Genomic DNA, 24,382 nt, shown 5'->3' with positions numbered 1-24,382 from the left:
TTGCTCAAACCATATTACCGCAGGCAGGAGGATAAGCCAGTACAGGTATGTCAAGTAATCAGGACAGTGGAGAAGGAAAAGGATAGTGAGGATGAGGCAGAAGTAGGCCTAGGAAATTCTCAGATTGAACCTCCAACTATCCAATCTTCTTCTTCAGCCTCCTTGTCTCCTTATCGCGTTTGCAGACGTCTTTAAAGCAGAGACATGGACGGCTGGTGGGTCTGATACCAGTGACGAGCTCGCTGTACAGCGTGTCCTTGGGGATCCTGCCATCTTCCATGGCTCACATGGCCAAGCCATCTCAAGTGCCGCTGGCTCAGTGGGGTGTATATGCTGGGGAACCTCCAACTATTCAATCAGCGAATGCAGAATGGCTAGGAAAATTAAACAATAGGCTTTTACACTTCGAGGCAAAACAGCATGAAACAATGTTTCAAAAGTTTGTGGGGATAAGCCATGATGTACAACCTTAGCTACACATGATGTGGTTATAGGGGGAGCCATTCCTTTAAAACGACATCCTTGTCGCTTGGGTCCAAACAGACAGGCCCAAGTGGAAGCAGAGGTACAATGCATGCTGAAGGGCAGCTTAGATTAACCTAGTCAGGACAGCTAGAATTCACAGATGGTCTTGATGACTAAATCTGGTGGGACGGCTCAAACTTGCATAGACTCTAGAAAAGTCACTATGGTAAAGAAGGCAGACTCGTACCCAAATTCTCATTTAAAAAGGACTGTATGGAGAGAGTGGGCATCACAATAGGTCTTAAAGAGACAGATGCGTTGGGAGGATACTGTCAAATTCCTTTGACACCCCAGGGTAAGAAAAAAATCAGCTTCTGTTACACTGGACAGGGTTTTCCAGTGTCAAGTGATGCCACAGAGGTTAAGGGATACTCGAGAAACTTCTCAGAGAATAGTAAACCCAGTAGTGGTCAGTGCTCCTAGCTGTGCAGCTCACCTGGCTGAGGTGATGGACAATAGGGACAATTGGAAGGAAAACACAAAATAATTGGAAGACTATGCTTGTAAATTTGAAATGGGTTAATTGGAACAACCTTTTGAAATTTAAAGCCAAAACGTTCTGGTGGAACTTGTTGCTTTAGTCTAAACATTTATTTTAGAAAAGTGTATATCTGTAAATGCGTAAAAAAAAGTTAGCGTTTTCTCAATTTCTTTTTACCCATTGTAATGAAACACATTTCAGGAATGGCGTTTCATTCCGCTAGGGGCGGAGGTCTCATAGTCCTGTAGTTTTTTTTTCGGAATATGCAGGCTTGCAAGGGATCAGTATTACTTTAAGAACCAGCAAGCCTCAGGAGTTATAGGAAGGTGCATTTTCATTGCCTTAGAAACAGCCATTTGGGGACTGCGATTCAAAGGGTGCATTCTCGTTACCATAGATATAGCCACTGGGAGTGAGGCTCATGCGATACATTTGTTACAATTCAGTTTTGAACTGGTATTTAGTTGAAGACAGTTTGTTCTAACAGAACACAGAGACATACAAAGCTGGTGTTGGCACCTGAGGAAAGAGGTCTCAGCCATTTAACCTGAAGGAATAGGATTTTAGTCTGTTTAATTATTACCTCTCAAAATTCTAAAACATCAAGCCAAAGCAGATTTCTCTGTTAATTTAAACTGAAGGGAGGGAAGTTAGACTGTGACAATCTTTTATCCCTCAAAAACTCTGAAGTCAGACTGATTCTGTTGAAAGTGTTTGCAAGTTGTTAATTGTTGAAATTCGCTGGAGAAGGAAAGCAACATTCCGTGAGGACCGCAAGCAACATTCCGTGAGGACCGCAAGCAACATTCCGTGAGGACCGCAAGCAACATTCCGTGAGGACCGCAAGCAACATTGGACTGTAAATTTGCAAGGCCTCTAATTTTTTCTATTTTAAATGTTGTTTATATCTTCATAGTGTTTAAGAATTTAGTTCTTCTAATTAAAGAGTTAATTTTGTTGATTTAAAGACACCTGGTTTGGTTAGCCTCATTCGGGGGTTAATAGATGGTACAATTTGGCTGGGTCTTTCTTTAATTTGGAAAGTTTTAAACGATATGTCAGCCGATCTGTGGAGTGACAGGATTGAATTAACAGTGCGTTGGTCCCACCACAATCAGAATCGTATATTTTGATTGGGGGCTTTGACTGGAGTGGTCGGTCGTAACAACTATTGGACTACTGAGGTGGCATTCTATATTAATTAACTACATTTTTGCACCTCTCCTTATTAAAGTATCTAGCAGCTAGCATAAAAGAAAGGAATGCAGAGCCTAAAATTTAGAAGAAAAAAACTATGCATCACATATTTTTACAATATGAATATATGAATAGAAAACAATAGTCTTTGTGAATAGAAACTACAATAGCATGCTTTCTAGTCAATGTAAAATAAAGATACAACAGCTAAAAGTCAGGCAATTTCTCTTTCTAGGTGATTAGAAGCTTCCTTTTCCAATAAAAGCCCTTGTGTGGTCTTCTAACTCGCATGGTCATCTCTCATGATGTGGCTTACAACCACCACTATTGGGATGAGAAAGAAATTATGCATTCTTTATAAAATCAGCTGAACCATACAAAGAATTTGAATTTCTGCATTCATTTTCCCCATTCCCTCATGAACATACAAAATTGTATGTTAATTTTTAGATGAAATGATGAATGAATACATAAAATTCTCCAATACACTACTGCCATGCAAAGTTTAGGAACAGCATTTCTGCTCGTCACATGAATTCAAACATTTAGATGCATATTTGCAATTCAATACTGATAATTTCTTCAAAATTCCAACTCATGCTAACATTTGCACCAGGTAGAAACTGGGTCACTAAAACTTAGTTCCAATGTTAAACTGATAGGTAAAACATTTTTTTTTAAAACTTGAGTTAAATTTATTAATGCCAAGAGTGTGTCTCACTATTTATAAATGAGGACCAGCAGAAAATATTTCCAAGTCAGTGGAAGAATGAGCAGCTGCAGACACGAAGATTGGGGAAAGTCACACCAATCTCACTTAACAAGTTCATTGACATTTGTATGGATTAACCTACAAATAAACTGCCATAACTACTAAAAGTGAACTAGCATTGCAGCCGATTTTGTCAATTTGTCCATGATCTGAGTCATATCTTGAATCTACACCAATAAGTAGCGCTGAAGGACAGTGAAGTGACTTTCATGGAAATAGACAGAATTTCCGAATATACCCTCAAAATACTGGAATAAAATTCCAGAACTTTCACAATCTCAAGAAATAAAAAACTGAATTAAATACTTTCAGTCATTGCAAACCAGTGGCACCAAATATATACTAATGGAATTGCAGAATCCTAGAACATTCTGCTGTAAATGAACCATCTAAGGGACAAGCAAAAACAGACACTCAGATTGGGGGTAGATTAACCAACTCAAAATATTTTCGAAACATTACATCCACAAACAAGTCACTTGAATTGAAAAGAGAAGAAAATATAATAGGAGAGCAGTAGACAAGAAAAATGCTTAAATTTCTCAATCAGGAAAATAGTATCAACCAGTGTCAGGTATATTTTGTGAATTGCTACTAATTCTTTAAAGAGATGGGAAAGTAGGAGGGGCGGGGGGGGGGGGGTGGCAGTGGGGAAATCAGTGCACTTAAACTATTATACTTTAATGTGATGCGCTACACTCAACATATCATCTCAAATTGCTTCCAACATAACCAGCCATGGTGACAGATTGGTAGGTGACAACTTTCACCATAACATTACATAAAAAGCCATGAAATGCCAAATCCACAGGTTAGTAATCCAAAAGAGGGAAGTAGGGGGAAAAGAGAAAGAGAAACATTCATTGCCATCCCTCACAGATAATAAAAGGAAGTGCACAGGGGAAAGGAGAGAGGAAAAACACACATGCGCAGAGGGAAAAAGCACGCAGATGCAGAGAGGGCAAGAAAAACAGAAAGAGAAGAGGGGACGGAAAGAGAGACAAAGGGCTGAATTTTTAAGGCCTCGATAGGGCGAGCATGGAGGCATTCAGGTGATCGCTGAATTTCACGCCATCAGCCGGTGTGCCAGTTTCCCGACACCATCCCACCCTCGGTCATTTTCCCGGAGACAGGATTGGGGGTGGGGTGGGCGGGGCAACAGGGCTACCCACCTGCAAGCAATGGGTAGCCAATTAAGCCTGCTTAAAGGTTTTAAAGCCCGTCAGAGGCAAAGTGGAATTTTCCATTTGGCCTCCAGGCACCTGGAAGTGTCAGGGCTTTGCAGCCCTCCCCACCTGCCTGGCCACAGCTGTAGCCACATGTGTCCTGGGGAAGGACTCTCCTTCCACAATGATGGCCCAGCTGCTTTTTTTTTTATTTAAAGCTTTAAAAAGTTGGAGGGAGGACACCTCAAAATGGCAGCGCCTTCGCTCTCATACTTGCCTGAAAAGGCAGCCTGTTGCTTCTGCTGTGCTGGAAAGCCTCCTGTTGGCCCTCTGCCTTCAAGACCCCACCTGCCATCCTTAATTGGACAACAAGCCCACCCTTTGGCCATTAATTGGCCAATTTGGGGCAAATCACAGCCAAGTGACTCTTCTCCACAGGGATCCTGACATCAGGGTCCTGAAGCCCATGGGTAAATCCTGCGCAAGGAGGCAGACTACCATACTGACAACTTTCCAGTCCTCTGGCACACAAAAAGCTCAGCTTGGGTGAAATAAAATGCCAAAGTTGCGCACAATTTGCTTTAACCCAAGACAGTGATCATAGATTTTTTTGGCAAGGGCTGAGCTGGCAAGTAGATGATAAATAGGTCACCTTACGCACTCAATAAAATGAGAAATACCCAGAGAACTCTCCCCTGCTGATGACACCAAGTCCATTGTTTCCCAGAGGTAATGCAGCTCTCTTGAACACTGTACGTAATGACAACAACATATGACTTATCAAAGCACTTCACAGGACCATTATAAAGCAAAATATGACACCGAGCAAATAAGGAGATATTAAGGCAGATCACCAAAATCTTGGTCAGAGGTACATTTGAAGGGGACTCTTAAAGGAGGAATGCAAGGTATTGGCACGGAGAGGTTTAGGAAAGGAATTCCAAAGCTTAGGGCCCACACAGCAGGAGGCACACCCAGTAATGGTGGAGCAACTAAATGTGAGGCCAGAATTAGAGCAGCACAGATATCTCGGAGGGGCTGGAGGAGATTACAGAGATAGGGAAGGGAAAGATCACGGAAGGATTTGAAAACAAGTATGAGTTTTAAAAGCGAGGTACTGATTAACCTAAAGGTCAGTGAACATAGGACAAGGGCAGCAGAGTTTTGGATGGCATCGTTTACCAATGGTAGAATGTAGGGGCTGGCCAGCGAGTGTTGAAACAGTCAAGTCTAAAGGTAACAAAGGCATAGATGAGAGTTTCAGCAGTAGGTGAGCTGAGGCAAGGGCGGAGTTGGGCGATCTTGATGGGCCAAATGGACTCCTTCTATGCCATAAATCTCTATGTTACAGAGGTGAAACTAGGCAGTCTTAATGATGGTGAATATGTGGTTGGAAGCTCATCTCAGGGTCAATATGACACCAAGGTTGTGAATAGTCTGGTTCAGTTTCAGACAATTGCCAGGGAGAGCCATGGCATCAGTGGCTATGAAATGTAGTCTCTAGCGGCGACTGAAGACAATAGCTTAAAGTCTTCCCAATTTTTAGTTAAAGGAAATTTCTACTCACCTAGTACTGAATGTCAGACAAGCCATCTGATAATGTGCAGACAGCAGAGGGGCGCGAGGGAGGTGATGGTTTAGTAGAGTTGAGTGCCGTCAGCATACATGTGGAAACTGACTCATGTTTTCAAACAATACTGCTAAGGGACAGCAGGAGGGGACCGAGGATAGATCCTGGGGGGTTGCCAGACATAATGATGCAGGAGAGGGAAGAGAAGCCATTGCAACCAATTCTCTGGTTACAATTAGATAGATAAGAGCAAAATCCGGCAAGTGCAGTCCCACCCAACTTGACGTCGAAGGAGAAGCAGTGGAGGAGGATGGTGCAGTCAACCTTGTCAAAGGCTGCAGACAGGTAGAGAAGTAAGATGATGGATAGTTTGCCTTTGTCGCAGTCAGGAGTTATTCTTCATGTATGGGCCTCAATGTTGGCAGGCGATTTGGCCATACAATGGGCAGCACAACCACATCCAAGCTTGTAATATCACATCAATACACATGCACTTTCCAGCAAAGGTTACTTGACAGCAATCAAGATTGGGAATACTTGTCATTTTTGCCCCCCTCAGTAATCCAGATGCACAAAAGCCCCCTGCCCAGCTAAGCTCAAGTAACTTAGCACATGTCAGATCTGAACCAGTGACGTTGCTAATCTGTATTGTACTAGACAGTGAATTTAAATCAATAGGTGAAATACCCATATTGTTGATACAAGTTTATTGATATGTTCAAAATGAAGGTCATGAAGAGGAAATGCATAGTTCCATATCAATATGTAAAGGTATTTCACAATTTCTGAAGGAAAAAGTCACAAATACTTGGTGTTAGCATTAAGGTTTTTTACCATTTTTCAAGGCATTTTTCAGACCACAAGAAAGTCAGAGCTCCAAATAGAAGCTTCCAATCATGGTATATTTTTAACATATTCATCTGTGGAATAACTCATTTTCAATCTATTTGCAGTCCTGAAAGCACAATCTCAGACCACATGATATCAAAAGCAAAAAAGAAACAAACAATTAACTCAATGAATATAAAATAAAAGCAAAATACTGCAGATGCTGGAAATCTGAAATAAAAACAAGAAATGCTGGAAATACTCAGCAGGTCTGGCAGCATCTGTGCAGAGAGAAGCAGAGTTAACGTTTCAGGTCAGTGACCCTTCATCAGAACTGACAAATATTAGAAATGTAAAAGGTTTTAAGCAAGTAAAGCAGAGATGGGGCAAGAGATAACAAAAGAGGTGTTGATAGGACAAAGTCACAGAGAATAACTGACCAGAGGGTCATGGAGCAAAGGCAAACGTTATGTTAATGGTGTGGTGAAAGACAAAGCATTAGTACAGAGAGGGTATAAACTGACAGAAAAATGAACAGCCCTGGCCCCAAGCACAAACATGAAAAAAAGTGGGTAGGCACAGTAGAAACAAACTAAACAAACAAATAAAAAAAGAAAAAATAACTAAAAAATAAAAATAAAAAGGGGAGCCCCGTCATCCTCTGAAATTATTGAACTCAATGTTCAGTCTGGCAGGCTGTAGCGTGCCTGATCGGTAAATGACGTATTGTTCCTCGAGCTTGCGTTGATGTTTGCTGGAACACTACAGCAATCCCAGGACAGCGATGTGGGCATGAGAGCAAGGGGGTGTGTTGAAATGGCAAGCTTCCGGAAGCTTGGGGTCATGCTTATGGACTGAGCAGAGGTGTTCCGCAAAACAGATACCCCTTCTGCGTTTGGTCTCCCCAGTGTAGAGGAGACCACATTGTGAGCAGCGAATACAGTATACTAAATTGAAAGAAGTACAAGCAAATCGCTGCTTCACCTGAAGCGAGTTTTTGAGGCCTTGGATAGTGAGGAGAGAGGAGGTAAATGGGCAGGTATTACAGGGGATGAGGTGGTGGGGGTAATGGAGGAATGGACAAGGGTGTCACAGAGGGAACGATCCCTTCGGAATGCTGACAGGGGAAGGGAGGGGAAGATGCGTTCAGTAGTGGCATCACACTGGCTGTGACAGAGGATGATTCTTTCGATGTGGAGGCTGGTGGGGCAGAAAGTGAGAACCTGATGAGGTTCCGGAAGAGAGGGGAAGGTGTGAGGGTAGAGGTGTCCAGCCCATTTCCCACACGTTTGAGGGCCCTGTCATCCACGGTGGGGGGGGGGCGCGGAATCCTCGGCTGAGGAAAAAGGAAGACATATCAGAAGTGCTGTCGTGAAAGCTTGCATCATCAGAGCAGATGCGTCGGAGATGGAGAAAGTGGGAGAATGGAATGGAGTTCACACAGGAGGCAGGGTGTGAAGAAGTGTAGTCGAGGTAGCTGTGGGAGTCGGTGGGTTTATGAATATTAGTGGACAGCCCATCCCCAGAGATGGAGACAGAGTCGTCAAGGAAGGGAAGGCAAGTGTTGGAGATGGACCATGTAAAGGTGAGAAGGGTGGAAATTAGAAGCAAAATTGATAAAGTTTTCTAGTTCCAGGTGGCAGCAGGAAACGGCACCAATACAGTCATCAATGTACTGGAAAAAGAAAGAGTCGGGGGAGGGGGCCTGAGTAGGACTGGAACAAGGAATGTTCGACATATCCCACAAAAAGACAGGCATAACTAGGACCCATGCGGGTACCCATAGCAACACCTTTTACTTGAAGGAAGTGAGTGGAGTTGAAGGAGAAGTTGTTCAATGTGAGAAAAAGTTCAGCCAGGCGGAGGAGGGTGGTGGTGGGTGGGGACTGGTTGGGCCTCAGTTCAAGGATGAAGCGGAGAGCCCTCAAACCATCCTGGTGGGGGATGGAGGTGTAGAGAGATTGGAAGCCCATTGTGAAGAGGTGGTGGTTAGGGCCAGGAAACTGGAAATTGTCAAAATGACGTAGGACGTCAGAAGGGTCACAGATGTTGGTGGGAAGAGACTGGACCAGGGGAGAAAAGATAGATTCAAGATAGGAAGAAATAAGTTCAGTGGGGTAGGAACAGGCTGCAACAATGGGTCTGCCGGGACAGTCCTGTTTGTGGATTTTGGGAAAGAGGTAGAAGCAGGCTGTCTAGGGTTGCAGGACTATGAGGTTGGAAGCTATAGAGGGAAGATCTCCAGAGGAGATGACGTCAGTATCAGTCCTGTGGACAGTAGCTTGATGTTCGGTGGTGGGGTCGTGGTCCGGGGGAAGCAGGAAAATGTGCCTGAGAGTTGGCGCTGAGCCTCTGTAAGGTAAAGGTCGGTCCGCCAGACAACAACAGCACCACCCTTGTCTGCAGGTTTGATGACAATGTCGGGGTTAGGCCTGAGAGAACAGAGTGCAGCAAGTTCAGAGGGGACAGGTTAGAGTGAGTGAGGGGGGCAGAGATATTGAGACAGCTGATGTCGCGCTGACAGTTTTCAATTAAAAGATCAAGAGAGGGTAAGAGGCCAGAGGGAGGGGTCCAGGGCAGAGAGAATGCTGGAGGCGGGTGAATGGGTCTGCTGGTCGGGGGGAGGACTCCTGGCCAAAGAAGTGAGCCGGAGTGTAAGGGGTCAGAAGAAGAGCTCAAAGTCATGCCGAGTGCGAAATTCATTGAGGTGGGGCATAAAGGGATAACTCATTTACATTTGTTACATATCCATTTTTCAACCCCATCTGGGGTACTGGATTCAGGCCCTACCAAGTTCTTGGCTGTGAAGAACGAGCCACGACCTGTGAAATCTTGGATCCTTCATGAAACCAGCTATTTTGCGAACTTCATGCATTTTATTCATTGCAACAGGGCTCACCTTGCTGATTGCAGGGCATTTTGCTAACATCGCATGTTTTAGTGACACACATAAGGCTCAATTTGCTGGTTTGTAGATAAGGGAGGGCTTCCAATGCAGTTTTGAGAGAAGCAGTCTCAAGTATTAGCAGACAAGTGAGAATGTCAGAATGAACAAATCAAAAAGGGCCATTACTGCAGCACATCGAATGAAAAAATTTGGAAGCCAAATGCCAGATGCCAATGCTGGAATACGGTTTTGTACAAGCTGCAATGTTTTGTTGGATCACACATGGCGGGCAACAGTTCAGCGCCACTTACAGCCCGAAAGCCATCACAATAGAAAGAGAGCATCAGACATTGCACTGCTGGAAAACGAGCTTGCACGATTTAATCTCTTTTTAAGAAGTTAACAGAGAGCTCAGAAAATTGTCAGTTCGTCACAATGAAACTTGTGGATGCTTTTGCAAGCACCAACATACCATTGGAAAAAATTGATCGCCCAAAGCTGCAGGTATTCATTCAACGTAGTGTGCAAAATGGTGGTTGCGTGTCAAGTACAAATAAACCACAGGACTACTACCAAATGTTTTTACTACACATTGTGAGGAGATGAAGTCTCAGATTAACACGTGTGAGTCTTTTACAATTATTTGTGATGAATCCACCGACAAGCAAGACAACTATGTGCTGCATGTTTTGTTTGATTTTATGTCTGCTAAGGCCGAAGATACAGAGTCAGGAAAGCTAACAGTGCTCGCAGCCTGCGTCCACTTAGAAGCTGTTACTTACACCACAGCTTCCCAAGCAATAATCAAAGCCATTTCAAAATACAGTGCAGATTTCAACAAAGTGTTTGCTTTCATTAGTGACAATGCAACTTACATGACAAAATCTTTCAAATCTGTTCTCCAACGTGTAATGCCTAATGCTGTCCATATTACAAGTAATTCACATATAATTTCTCATCAGTGAGTAGTGGAAAAGCAAGTTTGGTAAAGTCGACAAACTGGTCAGCTACATTAAAAAGATCTTCAAACATTGCCCTGGCCACACCTTCGATACAGGCAACACATTGCAAATGCGGCTAAAATTGCTGAAATTGGGGAACTAAACATTGCCCTTCCTCTAGAGACAGTAATTACACGCTGGAATTCTTGGTTTCAGACAGTACAGCATCATGCAGCTCATTGAAATACTACTCATATTTTGTCTCTGAAAAGCTCACACTGACAACGAAAACACAGCTTTTAACAGACATTGTAACCTTTCTAAACAATGCTTAGTTTAATGAGGAGGTTCTGTTTGTTGCCAAGATTGCTACACAACTGATGAATTTAATCACTTGGTTTGAATCTTGACATGTCACAATCCACAAAGCTTACAATAAAGTAATGGATGTCCTGTTCTGGGTTGAAGCACAGTCAAACGAGAAGCACTCTGATGATGCTCAATTAAATGCCTGTGCTTAACAGGGGTTTTCCTGCATGACAAAGAAATCCAAACATTACTGCTATGGGGAAGAGTCAATCGGTGAGGGTAAGGCGACTTAGAGATTTCAACAACCTCTGCTGCCTTCCTGAAAGCTCAGCGTATCTTCAACCTTGCACAAATGCACTTGTTAATGATGGATTTAAACTTGTTTAATGTGATTCAACCATTATCTAATAGAATGCTGGAACAGGCTCAAGGACCTACACCTGTTTCTAAAACATTTACGATAAAGCAAGTTACATAATAGTTGTAATTAAATACCTTATATGGGAATCCACCAGTGGATGGGCAATATTATCTGTCAAATTTGGTAAAAGCAGTTTACAAGATATCATCTCACAAACAAACAAACTGGACACTAAGATGGCGCTCAACATCTTAGCTTTACAAAGTAACCTAGCACTTGATCAGGCTGCGGTCTTTGCCTCTAAGAAGGGAGGAAGAAATTAGCCATTTATCTCAAAAGCACAACAATGTGTCCCAAAGTCAAAAATCTACATTTTCCCCACCCAAGACTATTTACAGCCTTACTAAAAATTGAAAAATGCTATGACAATGAAAAAGGGGGATACTGGTTTCTCTCTCTCGTCCAGGGCTGAAAGAGGAAGGGAGGGTAAAAGTGAAAGAAGAGAATGAGAACAGAAAAAGCTTGTTTCAGGAGGAAGTGAGGAGGATGAGTGAGAAAAATAGGGGAAAAAGGAGCTTGGGAGAATTATACTTTATTTTGAGCATGGGAGATCCCATTTTTTTTAATACATGTATTATTGCACAAACATATGTGGCATAATCATTCGTTATGGCACATATGTTAGCCCTAATTCTAATATTTTGCAATTTTTTATTTTATTTTATTTGTTCTTGTGGGCTTCACTGGCAAGGCCAGCATTTGTTGCCCATCCCCAATTGCCCTGGAGAAGGCAGTGGTGAGCTGCCTTCTAGAACCACTGTAGTCCATGTGGCGTAGGTACACCCACAGTGCTGTTAGGAAGGGAGTTCCAGGATTTTGACCCAGTGACAGTGAAGGAACGGCGATGTAGTTTAAATCGGACTAACCAATCAAGATGTTATGTGCTGTCCTTTAAATTCGTTTAGAGGTCCTGGATCAGGATGTTAGGAGGGTTTTAATAAACAAGTTAGTGGTTCAGTCCAACCCTGTGTCTGTGCAATTTGTCCTTTATAAAAATCCTGAAGTCAAGATCCATCAGTAAGGGGAGAAATGGGAGCAGGAATCTCTGACATTGAAGAAAGGTCATTGATGAAGCAGCTGAAGATGGTTGGGCCTAGGACACTACCCTGAGGAACTCCTGCAGTGATGTCCTGGAGCTGAGATGATTGACCTCCAACAACCACAACCAAATTCCTTTGCGCTTGGTACGACTCCAAGGCAGAGATGGATCATCAATTCAGTACTGCTGGCTGAAGATTGGCGCAAATGTTTCGGCCTTTTCTTTTGCACTGATGTGCTGGGCACCCCCATCATTGAAGATGCGGATACTTATGAAGCCTCCTCCTACAGTTAGTTGTTTAATTGTCTACAACTATTCATGACTGAATGTGGCAGGACTGCAAAGCTGAGCTCTGATCCGATGGTTATGGGATCGCTTAGCTCTGTGTATCGCATGCTGCCTATGCTGTTTGGCATGCAAGTAGTCCTCAGTTGTAGCTTCACCAAGTTGACACCTCATTTTGAGGTATGCCTGATGCTGCTCCTGGCATGCCCTCCTGCACTCTTCATTAAACCAGGGTTGGTCCCCAGCTTGATGGTAATGGTACAGTGGGGTATATGCTGGGCCATGAGGTTACAGATTGTGGCTGAGTACAATTCTGCTGCAGCCCACAGCGCCTCATGGATGCCCAGTTTAGAGTTGCGAGATCTGTTCGAAATCTATCCCATTTAGCAAGGTGATAGTGCCACACAACACGTTAGAGGGTATCCTCACTGTGAAGACAGGACTATGTCTCTACAAGGACTGTGCGGTGGTCACTCCTACCAATACTGTCAAGGACAGATGTATCTGTGGCAGGCAGATTGGTGAGGACGAGGTAGAGTATATTTTTTCCTCTTGTTGGTTCCCTCACCACTGCTGCAGACCCAGTCTAACAGCAATGTCCTTTAGGACTCGGCCAGCTCAGCCACTCTTGGTGATAGACATTGAAATCCCCCACCCACAGTACATTCTACGCCCTTGCCATGCTCAGCGCTTCCCCCAAGTGGTGTTCAATATGGAGGAGTACTGATTCATCAGCTGAGGGGGTGCGGTAGGTGGTATTCAGCAGGAGGTTTCCTTGTCCCCGTTTGATCTGATGCCATGAGATTTCATGGGGTCTGGAGTCGATGTTGAGGACTCCCAGGGCAACTCCCTCCCAATGGTATAGCATTGTGCCGCCACCTCTGCTGGGTCTGTCCTGCCGGTGGGACAGGACATACCCTGGGATGGTGACGGCGGTGTCTAGGACATTGTCTGTAAGGTATGATTCGGTGAGTATGACTATGTCCAGCTGATGCTTGACTAGTCTGTGGGACAGCTCTCCCAACTTTGGCACAAGCCCCCAGATGTTAGCAAGGAGGACTTTGCAGGGTTGACAGGGCTGGGTTTGCCGTTATCTGTGCCTAGGTTGATGCCAGGTGGTCCATCCAGTTTCATTCCTTATAGACTTCGTAGCGGTTAGATACAATTGAGTGGCTTGCTAGGCTATTTCAGAGCGTATTTAAGAGTCAACCACATTGCTGTGGGTCATTCTGGTGTCATATGTAAGCTAGACCAGGTAAAAACATTCATGAACGAGATGGGTTGTTACAACAATGGTTCATGGCCATCATTTGACTAGCTTTTTAATTCCAGATTTTTATTAACTGAATTCAAATTCCACCTTCTGTGGGATTCGAATCCATGACCCCAGAACAATACCCTGGGTCTCTGGGTTACTAGTCCAGTGACAATACTACGATGCGAGCGCCTCCCCCGGCCTTAAGGACTGTACCATATAACATAACATTTTAAACAACACATGTAAAGTAAAAAAATTCTGTGATTGTAATTCTCAATGAAAAACTGACTTGACAAGATAGAAAGCGATTAAACTGTTTTCACACTCGAAGCAAACATATGTAAAAGCTGCGACAACCATTAGCTAAATGTATACACATCATTAAATCAAGTCATTATATGCCTTGGCAATAAGAGAACATTTCATTTTTAGCTGTCAACAGGTTTACAGCATCCACCATTCCTATGACATAACATATTCTTTATGACAAATTGCTGAAAAACAATACCTCCTATACCAGGAAAGAAATGCAAATTAGCTGCTGGCAGTTCAAAGCAACATTCTGCACCACATACAAAATAGAATACCTAATTTCTTGCTCTCAATTTAGAAAATTTAATTCTCAATGGGTGTCGGAGACAAATTAGGTTTTAATCCCAAGATCTATAAGTATTTGAAAAACCCAACTCTGTTCACCCTCATCCCACCCAACCCCCTGCACCAAAACCTTCATTCACTTTTCCTGTCGTTATTCGAAACCTTAAACCCCCAATCTTTCTTTCCCTTGCAGCCACTGAACAAAAAATATTGCGCCTAATGTAATTTCAACCCTGGATTAGGGCATTAATTCAGGAACAAACAAAACAATACCTATGCTGATTATAGTGGATTATTAAGATGGCTTTTCTGGTTGGAAAACAACTGTCCTTTAAAATTCTGTACCGTAATACTCTTTGCAAGGTAGGAGTCAGAGTAGGGATGAAGCAATGCAATTATATTAGTGGAATGTGACTAGTGATGTCCATCAGGGATTTGTTCTGGAGACTCAGCTTTTCACCATAAATATCAATGACTTGGACGAACAAATAGAGAAATTCGTAACCAAGTTTGCAGCTGACATTAAGTTAGAAGGCATAGTAGAATCATAAAACACAAAAGGAGGCCATTCAGCCCATTGTGCCTGTGCTGGCTCTTTGAAAGTTATCCAGTTGGTTCAACTGCCCTGCTCTTTCCCCATAGCCCTGCAAGTTTTTCCTTTTCTTATTTTCTACAGTGTAGGTGATATTTCTGTTTTTTTCTACCAAAGCTCATACTGATCTATGTTAAGTTCATTTGCTACTTAACTGCCCAGTCTGCAAGTTTTCTACTGTCTTCTTGGATTACGTTGCATTTTTCCTCAGTGTTAGCTATACCCCTCAGTCTGGTATAATCCGCAAATTTTGATCGCCACTTGTTCCCAAGTTCAAATCATGAATGTAAATTATAAACAGTGGTCCCAGCACTGATCCTTGTGCAACACTGCTTTCTACCTTCTTTCAATCTGAATAACTACCCTTTACCCCTACTTTCTGCTTTTTAGCCAATTCACTATCCGTTCAACTATTTGTCCCCAACTCCACATGACCTAACCTTTAATAAGGTATCACATGGCTGATGACAAAGACTTTTTAAAAATCCAAGCATATGATATATATGTGTGTTTTTTTTATACATACACACACACACAAATAAATAGATAAATGAAATAAAGTGCCTACGCTACCATCTCTCCAGTTTTCTTGGGTCTGGGTAGTGTATGCCATCCGGACCCGGGGTTTTATCCTCTTTCATCTTAGTTAGGTTGTCAATTATTTTCTCCCTTTCCATCCTAACAGTGTCTCCCCATCTACTCCATCAAAACCCTTCATAATTTTGAACACCTCTAAGAAATCTCCCTTAACATTCTTTGCTCTAAGGAGAACAACCCAGCTTCTCTATTCTCTCTGCATAACTGAATTCGCTCACCCCAGCACCATTCTAGTAAATCTCCTTCGCACCTCTCCAAACCCTTGATATTCTATCTAAAGTGTTGTGCCCCAAACTGGACACAATACTCTAGCTAAAATCTAATCAGGGACTTATTAAACTTTACCTACTTGCACTTGTACTTTACCTTGCTTTATAAAGCCGAAGATCCCATATGTTTTTTTTTTTAAAAACAACTTCATAAACTTTTTTTTATATTCATTCATGGGATGCAGGTGTCACTGGCAATGCCAGCATTTACTGCCCATGCCTGATTGCCCTCGAGAATCATAGAAAGTTTAAGGCACAGAAAGAGGCCACTTGGCCCATTGTGTCTGTGCAGGCAAGGTGGTGGTGAGCAGCCTTCTTGACCCACTGCAATCAATATAATGTAGGTACACCCACAGTGATGTTAGTGAGGAAATTCCAGGATTTTGAGCCAATGACAGTGCAAGAATGGCGATTTATTTCCACGTCAGGATGGTGTATGACTTGCACCTGTAGGGTTCCTCGCCATCTACTGCTTTGTTTTTCTAGGTGGTAGAGGTCACAGGTTTGGAAGATGCTGCTGAAGGAGCCTTAGCTAGTTGCTGCAGTACATCTTATAGATGGTACACACTGCTGCCAGTGGTGGAGGAAGTGAATGCTTAAGGTGGTGGATGAAGTGCCGTTCAAGCGGGCTGCTTTGTCCTGGATGATGTCCAACTTCTTGAGTGTTTTTTTAGATTAGAGATACAGCACTGAAACAGGCCCTTCGGCCCACGGAGTCTGTGCCGAACATCAACCACCCATTTATACTAATCCTACACTAATCCCATATTCCTACCAAACATCCCCACCTGTCCCTATATTTCCCTACCACCTACCTATACTAGTGACAATTTATAATGGCCAATTTACCTATCAACCTGCAAGTCTTTTGGCTTGTGGGAGGAAACCAGAGCACCCAGAGAAAACCCACGCAGACACAGGGAGAACTTGCAAACTCCACACAGGCAGTACCCGGAATCGAACCCGGGTCCCTGGAACTGTGAGGCTGCGGTGCTAACCACTGCGCCGCTGTGTTGTTGAAGCTGCACTCATCCAGGCAAGTGGAGAGTATCCCATCACATTCCTGACATTTTTTTTATTCATTCATGGGAAGTGGGCGTCACTGGCTATGCCAGCATTTATTGCCCATCCCTAACTGCCCTTGAGAAGCTGGTGGTGAGCTGCTTTCTTGAACCGCTGCAGTCCATGTGAGGTAGGTACACCCACAGTGCTGTTAGGAAGGGAGTTCCAGGATTTTGACCCAGAGACAGTGAAGGAACAGCGATATAGTTCCAAGTCAGGATGGTGTGTGACATGGAGGGGAACTTGCTGGTGGTGATGTTCCCATGCATCTGCTGCTCTTGTCCTTCGAGGTGGTAGAGGTCGCGGGTTTGGAAGGTGCTGTCCAAGAAGCCTTGGTGCGTTGCTGCAGTGCATCTTGTAGATGGTACACACTGCTGCCACTGTGCGTCGGTGGTGGAGGGAGTGAATGTTTGTGGATGGTGTGCCAATCAAGCAGGCTGCTTTGACCTGGATGTTGTCAAGCTTCTTAAGTGTTGTTGGAGCTGCACCCATCCAGGCAAGTGGAGAGTATTCCATCACACTCCTGACTTGTGCCTTGTAGATGGTGGACAGGCTTTGGGGAGTCAGGAGGTGAGTTACTCGCCGTAGGATTCCTAGCCTCTGACCTGCTCTTGTAGCCATGGTATTTATATGACTACTCCAGTTCAGTTTCTGGTCAATGGTAGCCCCTAGGATGTTGATAGTGGGGGATTCAGCGATGGTAATGCCATTGAATGTCAAGGGGAGATGGTTAGATTCTCTCTTATTGGAGATGGTCATTGCCTGGCACTCGTGTGGTGCAAATGTTACTTGCCACTTATCAGCCCAAGCCTGGATATTGTCCAGGTCTTGCTGCATTTCTACACGGACTGCTTCAGTATTTGAGGAGTCGCGAATGGTGCTGAACATTGTGCAATCAATGACTTTATGATTGAAGGAAGGTCATTGATGAAGCAGCTGAAGATGGTTGGGCCTAGGACACTACCCTGAGGAACTCCTGCAGTCATGTCCTGGAGCTCAGATGATTGACCTCCAACTACCACAGCCATCTTCCTTTGCGCTAGGTTTGACTCCAACCAGCAGAGAGTAATTGGCCAGGTTGGAATTGTCCTACTTTTTGTGTACAGGACATACCTGGGCAATTTCCCACATTGCAGGGTAGACGCCAGTGTTGTAGCTGTACTGGAACAGCTTGGCTAGGGGTGTGGCAAGTTCTGGAGTACAGGTCTTCAGTACTATTGCCGGAATATTGTCAGGGCCCACAGCCTTTGTAGTATCCAGTGCCTTCAGTCGTTTCTTGATATCACGCGGAGTGAATCGAATTGGCTGAAGTCTGGCATCTGTAATGCTGGAGACTTCAGGAGGAGGCCGAGATGGATCATCAACTCGGCACTTCTGGCTGAAGATTGTTGCAAATGCTTCTGCCTTGCAAATAGTTGAGGGGATTTGGGAAGTCAGGAGATGAGTTACCCACCCCAGAATTCCCTGCCTCTGATCCGCTTCAGATCAGATGCTGGGATGTGGGCGTCGCTGGTCAGGCCAACATTTATTGCCCATCCCTAATTGCCCTGAGTGGCTTGCTAGGCCATTTCAGAGGGCATGTAAGAGTCAACCACATTGCTGTGGCTCTGGAGTCACATGTAGGCCAGACCAGGTAAGGACAGCAGATTTCCTTCCCTAAAGGACATTAGTGAACCAGATGGGTTTTTAACAACAATCGACAATGGTTTCATGACCATCATTAGACTAGCTTTTTAATTCCAGATTTATTAATTGAATTCAAATTCCACCTTTTGCTGTGGTGGGATTTGAACCCATGTCCCCAGAGCAATACCCTGGGTCTCTGGGTTACTAGTCCAGTGACAATACCACTACGCCACCGCGTCCCCTATGTAGCCACGGTATTTATGTGGCTGGTCCAGGTTAGTTTCTGTCCTGCCACCTTTAAAGATTTGTGCGTGAACACGCACATCAATTTGTTCCTGCACCCCTTAAAATTGCACAATTTAATTTAAACTGCCTCTCCTACCTTTTCATTATCATACACATTACCTTAAAGTGAGATAATCCAATTTGGATTCAATAAAGTAATGGTGAGAGACTAGAAACTGTGGAGGAGCAATGAGATTTCAATGTCAATCAAAGATAGTGGACAGGTACAAAAAGCCTAATGGAATGTTGACTTTTATCTCAAAGGGGTTGTACACAGCTTTGATCAGATCAATATTCAGTGTATTCACACCTAATCTGTACTAATGCTTTGTCTTTCAACACACCATTAACATATTGTTTGCATTTTCTCCGTGACCTTTTGGTCAGCTATGTGGCCTGGTCCAATCTGCACCTTCTCCTTTGTTATCTCTTGCCCCACCCCCACCTCACTTGTTTATAATCTGTGACTTTTCTAATATTTGTCAGTTCCGAAGAAGGGTCACTGACCCGAAACGTTAACTCTGCTTCTCTTTCCACAGATGCTGCTAGACCTGCTGAGTGATTCCAGCATTTCTTGTTCTTGTTTCAGATTTCCAGCATCCGCAGTATTTTGCTTTTATTTTAGTGTTTGATCAGACCCCATCTGGAGTACTGCATACAATTTGGGCACCCAATCTCAAGAAGGATGTATTGGGCTTTGAGGAGATGCAGGGTGATACACCAGAGTTATACAAGGGTTTATAATGTTAAATTATGAGGACAGGCTGCATAAATTCAGGTTGCAGTACCTCGAGTCTGGAAGATTATTAAAGGTGTTAAAAATGTTAAAAGGATTCAATAGACAAGATACACTGAAGCTATCTCCTCCAGGAATCCAGAACAAGGGGACAGAAACTTAAACATTAGAGCTAGGCCATTTAGGAGTGAAATCAGGAAGTACTTTTTCACACAAAGGTAGTGGAGAGGTGCAATTTTCTCCCCCAAAATGCGGTGGATGCTGTCAATTGAAATTTTCAAGATTGAGATTGACAAATTATTTAAGGATGTCAAGAGATGCAGATCAAATGGCACTGAGGAACAGATCAGCCTGTTCCAATAAAACCATTATCTATAATCATGAACTCAATTTTGCAGTACACTCCTTATTTGGGCATCATTATTCTGTCATACCCATCAAGTAAGCTATTAAAACCTGCTACCGTAATGACAAAAGATGATACTACCCATAACCACCTCCAAGCACCCAGCTGGCAGTTAAGTAACCTGGTCAACTCCAGAAAGTGCCAATAGCCTTGGATATTTGAGCACCAGGAGGAGAATAGCGAGACCCGTGATGGAGGAAGTGCGGCCAAACGGCGGATGAGCTGATCCTTAAATTAGCAAATGACAGTTACAACTTGCAAACAGTGACGCAGTTGCAGTAGATAAAAGTCAACTAAAAAGTATCCATGACCAGTCCAAAACACCAGGAACAGGAGTGCAGGACAGTCACAGGGACTCAACTGTAACCGATCAAGGATGATGATCATGATTCTGTTATTCATTTAGGAGGCCTCTCAATAGGATTTTAGAGTCATAGAGAGATACAGTACGGAAACCCTTCGGCCCACCGAGTCCGTGCTGACCATCAACCACCCATTTGTACTAATCCTACATTAATCCCATATTCCCTACTACATCCCCACCTTCCCTCAATTCTCCTACCACCTACCTACACTCGGGGCAATTTACAATGGCCAATTTACCTATTAACCTGCAAGTCTTTGGCTGTGGGAAGAAACCGGAGCACCCGGCGGAAACCCACGCGGTCACAGGGAGAACTTGCAAACTCCACACAGGCAGTACCCAGAACCGAACCCGGGTCGCTGGAGCTGTGAGGTTGCAGTGCTAACCACTGCGCCACTGTGCCGCCCCATTATAATATGTCATTCAAGCACATCTGCATCGTGCTCTTTTACTAGCCAATAGGACTTCATAAATTCCAGAAGCTGCAGATCCTCACAACTAAACCTACAACATTACTCATACACTGAGAAATTAATTTTATTCTAATTTTCTATGGACAATACCATGGGTGATCCACTTGTGATCTAAATAGGCAGAATTCAATCCAAAAATCAGAGGAGATTATTTTTGATCTGCAAATAACTGCAGGGAAAAAATCAATCCAAAATTCTAAACTTAAATATGCCATGCTTTTACATCAAATCTAAAAGTACATACATTTTTGGCTGATTGGGGGTGGGGGGGGGGGGGGGAGGAGGAAGAGAAGGGGGGAAATTACGTGAATCAGTGAGTTATGGCAACAGACTTGCATCTCTAGGACCTGAATTCCAAACATAATCCGAACTGATGGAATTAAAAACTCTAATTGGCTGTACAGATGCTATGCAAAATGACTTTGAGAAGCTTCAATCTGGTTGCCAATGAGTTTGGCATCCAGGATAAAACTGCTCAAAATGGCACAAAATGACAATCTCACTCAAAAGGTTATAGGAGGTCCGGTAAAATGCACAATGCTGTAACTTGGATGCACTTGAGGTTGGAGCTGAGCCACACGTTAGGTCAGAGTACAGAAAATCTTACTTTGCATCTAACTATGATAACCTGACCCAGGAGTGTTTGTTGCTAACACCAGATGCTCAAAATGAATTGCTCCATTCCTCCAGTCAGCATCACATACTTCAATAAGCACAAAGTTCATCCCAAAAATGTGCTAGTAGTTAAGTTCGTCATATGGCAGACTTCATGGTGTAACGCAGAAATTTATCATAGCATTAGAATACCAGTCAGATGCATCGCTCTTGAACAAGGTCTCACTCAAGCAGCAGAACTGTTTGCAAAACATATACATTCTGAAAATCAGAAAACTCATCTGGGAATTCTAGACCTATCATTCTTCAAAACACAGATGCAGAAGTTTAGGCTCTTCACAGAGCAGAAGGCAAGCAATTCACATTGAATTCCACCACCTTCTCACGGGCAATTAGGGATGGGAGACAAATGCTGGCTTTGCCAGCGGAACTCACATCCCATGACAGAATAAAAAAATTAATTACAATCAGAAATTTACATACCATCACAAACCAAGTATTTCTATCAAGGTCTCAGCTCGGTACAGTGTACATATGAAGTAGCTGCTTTATTTAACATTACTTTAACTTCACTTGTGCCACATGTAGAGAAACTTTGTAGAAGAGCAGCAAAGGTCCGGGTGTATCGAGCCTGTGTCCTCAGTACCTTGCTCTATGGCAGCGAGGCCTGGACAACGTATGTCAGCCAAGAGCAATGTCTCAATTCATTCCATCTTCGCTGCCTCCGGAGAATACTTGGCATCAGGTGGCAAGACCGTATCTCCAACACAGAAGTCCTCGAAGCAGCCAACATCCCCAGCTTATACACACTACTGAGTCAGCGGCGCTTGAGATGGTTTGGCCATGTGAGCCGCATGGAAGATGGCAGGATCTCCAAAGATACATTGTACAGCGAGCTCGCCACTGGTATCAGGCCCACCGGCCGTCCACGTCTCCGCTTCGAAGACGTCTGCAAACGCGACATGAAGTCCTGTGACATTGATCACAAGTCGTGGGAGTCAGTTGCCAGCGTTCGCCAGAGCTGGCGGGCAGTCATTAAGGTGGGGCTAAAGTGTGGCGAGTCGAAGAGACTTAGCAGTTGGCAGGAAAAAAGACAGAAGTGCAAGGGGAGAGCCAACTGTGTAACAGCCCCGACAATCAAATTTTTCTGCAGCACCTGCGGAAGAGCCGGTCACTCTAGAATTGGCCTTTATAGCCACTCCAGGCACTGCTTCACAAACCACTGACCACCTCCAGGCGCTTACCCATTGTCTCCCGAGACAAGGAGGCCAAAGAGAGAGAGAAATCCAAATATTCAGTAAAAGGCATTTCAGTCTCCCCATTACCAAAGAAGGCTGTCTGAAATTTACTTGCCCAATGTCAAATAATTTATAACACCTATCTCAAATTTGCCACAATTTTATATTTCAAATTAATTATTCCAAACAGTACAAAACAATTCAGTACAAAAAATTCAGAACATCCAAGAGTCTATACACGCTACAATTAATATACAATATAACTGTTCACAATTTATACACTTTGAAATATTTTCAAACTTTGCTTCGAACACACTGCAAATATTGACACATTCCCAGGGACCCAGTCCTACCTTCCAATATAGTGTTAACTATCCAGAGGAAAATGGGGCCATTAATGCAGAAACCATTCCAGTAGTTTCCAACAAAAATGTCAGTCAAAAAGTAATAAAAACAGTTTCAAACTACACTCGTGGCATAGACAGAAATCAAATCTTGCAGACCTCAGTTCGAGCTTTTATGCTTTAGATGAAAAAAAACTTTCATGTGCACCATCGATTATCCAAACTTGACTTGTTTTGTACGTATACTATATTTTCTAAAAATGAAATCAACAGCAGATACACATGGATGCAGAACCTTGCTTGACCAGATACTTAAGATGGAAAACAATGCAAGGCAGGCCTTTGTTGCTCGATAATTTAATGCATATTGTACGAACATCAAACTACAAAGTAACGCATCGAATGAGGACGTTTCTAATTCTGAACTTCACAACTGTTCTACAACAGAAACATCAATAGCAATTTTTAGTTCCATGATACAAATAATTTAGCGTGTGGCATGAAACAGTGAGCAAGTGACAAAGCCACAGAAGATTGAGAGCTTATCGCAGCCACCTAAAAATGACAGCTCCAGGTAATTGCGTGTATATAATCAGTGCATGTTTCCCACACTGCCATGCCCAGAAAAAAGCTTTAATTAAAATTATTGTTTGGTGTGTGGGGAGGGTTTCATGGAAATACATCCACCGTCACATTTCTCTCATGCTTTTGGCAGGAAGTGCAAGCCAATCTGGTCGGCGCCTGCGCGCCTCCCGCGAGATTGGGACCGGTTATCCAGATGCCCTTTGGTTTGGAGGTTGGAGGAGCTCCGGGAGGCAGGGGGGGGGAGGGGGTTTAAAACCCCGAGGCCATAAATCCCACTCCCCCGCCGGCCCCAAAATTGTGACTGCGGGGGAGGTTCGCGATTACACCTTGTCCGCCTGCTCACTCACCCAGCAGAGCCCTCAGGTGCTTTAGGCGGGTCAGCACATCCTTCTTCGGGTCCAGAACTTTCTGTGTTGATTTATTGACGTCTCCATGAGCCTTTCTGGAAAACATTCCGCTCCGCGAGCCGCCTGAAACGTCCGTCTTATTATTGACTCTGCTCGCTGTCCTGTTTAAAGTCGCGCTCAAGCTGCCAGATGCATCTCTTTATCTGTCCTTTTTTTCTGTTGTCCTCCTCCCTCTTGGCCGCCTCACTCACTGACACGGCGCTCCGCTCCGTCCTCCGGCTGTAAACACGGAACTCGCCGCCATACGCCCGACGTCATCGAGGCCCCGCCCCGCCCCCCTCCGTTCGCGCTGACGTCAGGCGCCGTGCGCGGAGTGACCACGTGGTGCGCACCAACTTGAAACAGTTCCAAAAAATGATGAATGGGTTTGGGAATGCCCTCACTCTTCGTGGCCATAAGCTTAATGGTCTGGTTCAGGAGGTTGTAGGTTCAAGTCACACTCCAGAAATTTCCGCACTTCTGAGAAGGAGAAAGGGGGTGGGGGATGGGTGGCTAGGGTATGGTCCA

General features: G+C 43.9%; 1 protein-coding gene across 10 annotated transcripts in view; it reads right to left on the bottom strand.

Annotated features, from left to right (window-relative positions):
* ralgapa2 (Ral GTPase activating protein catalytic subunit alpha 2) overlaps positions 1-24,141 on the bottom strand; it is a 616,204-nt gene extending 592,063 nt beyond the window's left edge. For all 10 annotated transcript variants that reach the window (XM_068044400.1, XM_068044396.1, XM_068044394.1 and 7 more), the window contains exon 1: positions 23,816-24,141. In XM_068044400.1, the coding sequence (XP_067900501.1) occupies positions 23,816-23,921 (106 nt within the window). In that variant the 5' untranslated portion in view covers positions 23,922-24,141. The remainder of the gene's footprint in view (positions 1-23,815) is intronic.
* Between the last annotated feature and the right edge of the window lie 241 nt (positions 24,142-24,382).

This window comes from Heterodontus francisci, chromosome 13, assembly GCF_036365525.1.
Source record: "Heterodontus francisci isolate sHetFra1 chromosome 13, sHetFra1.hap1, whole genome shotgun sequence".
NCBI lineage: Eukaryota > Metazoa > Chordata > Chondrichthyes > Heterodontiformes > Heterodontidae > Heterodontus > Heterodontus francisci.
Note: the sequence above shows the minus strand (reverse complement) of the source record. Positions and strands in the feature narration are given on the sequence as shown.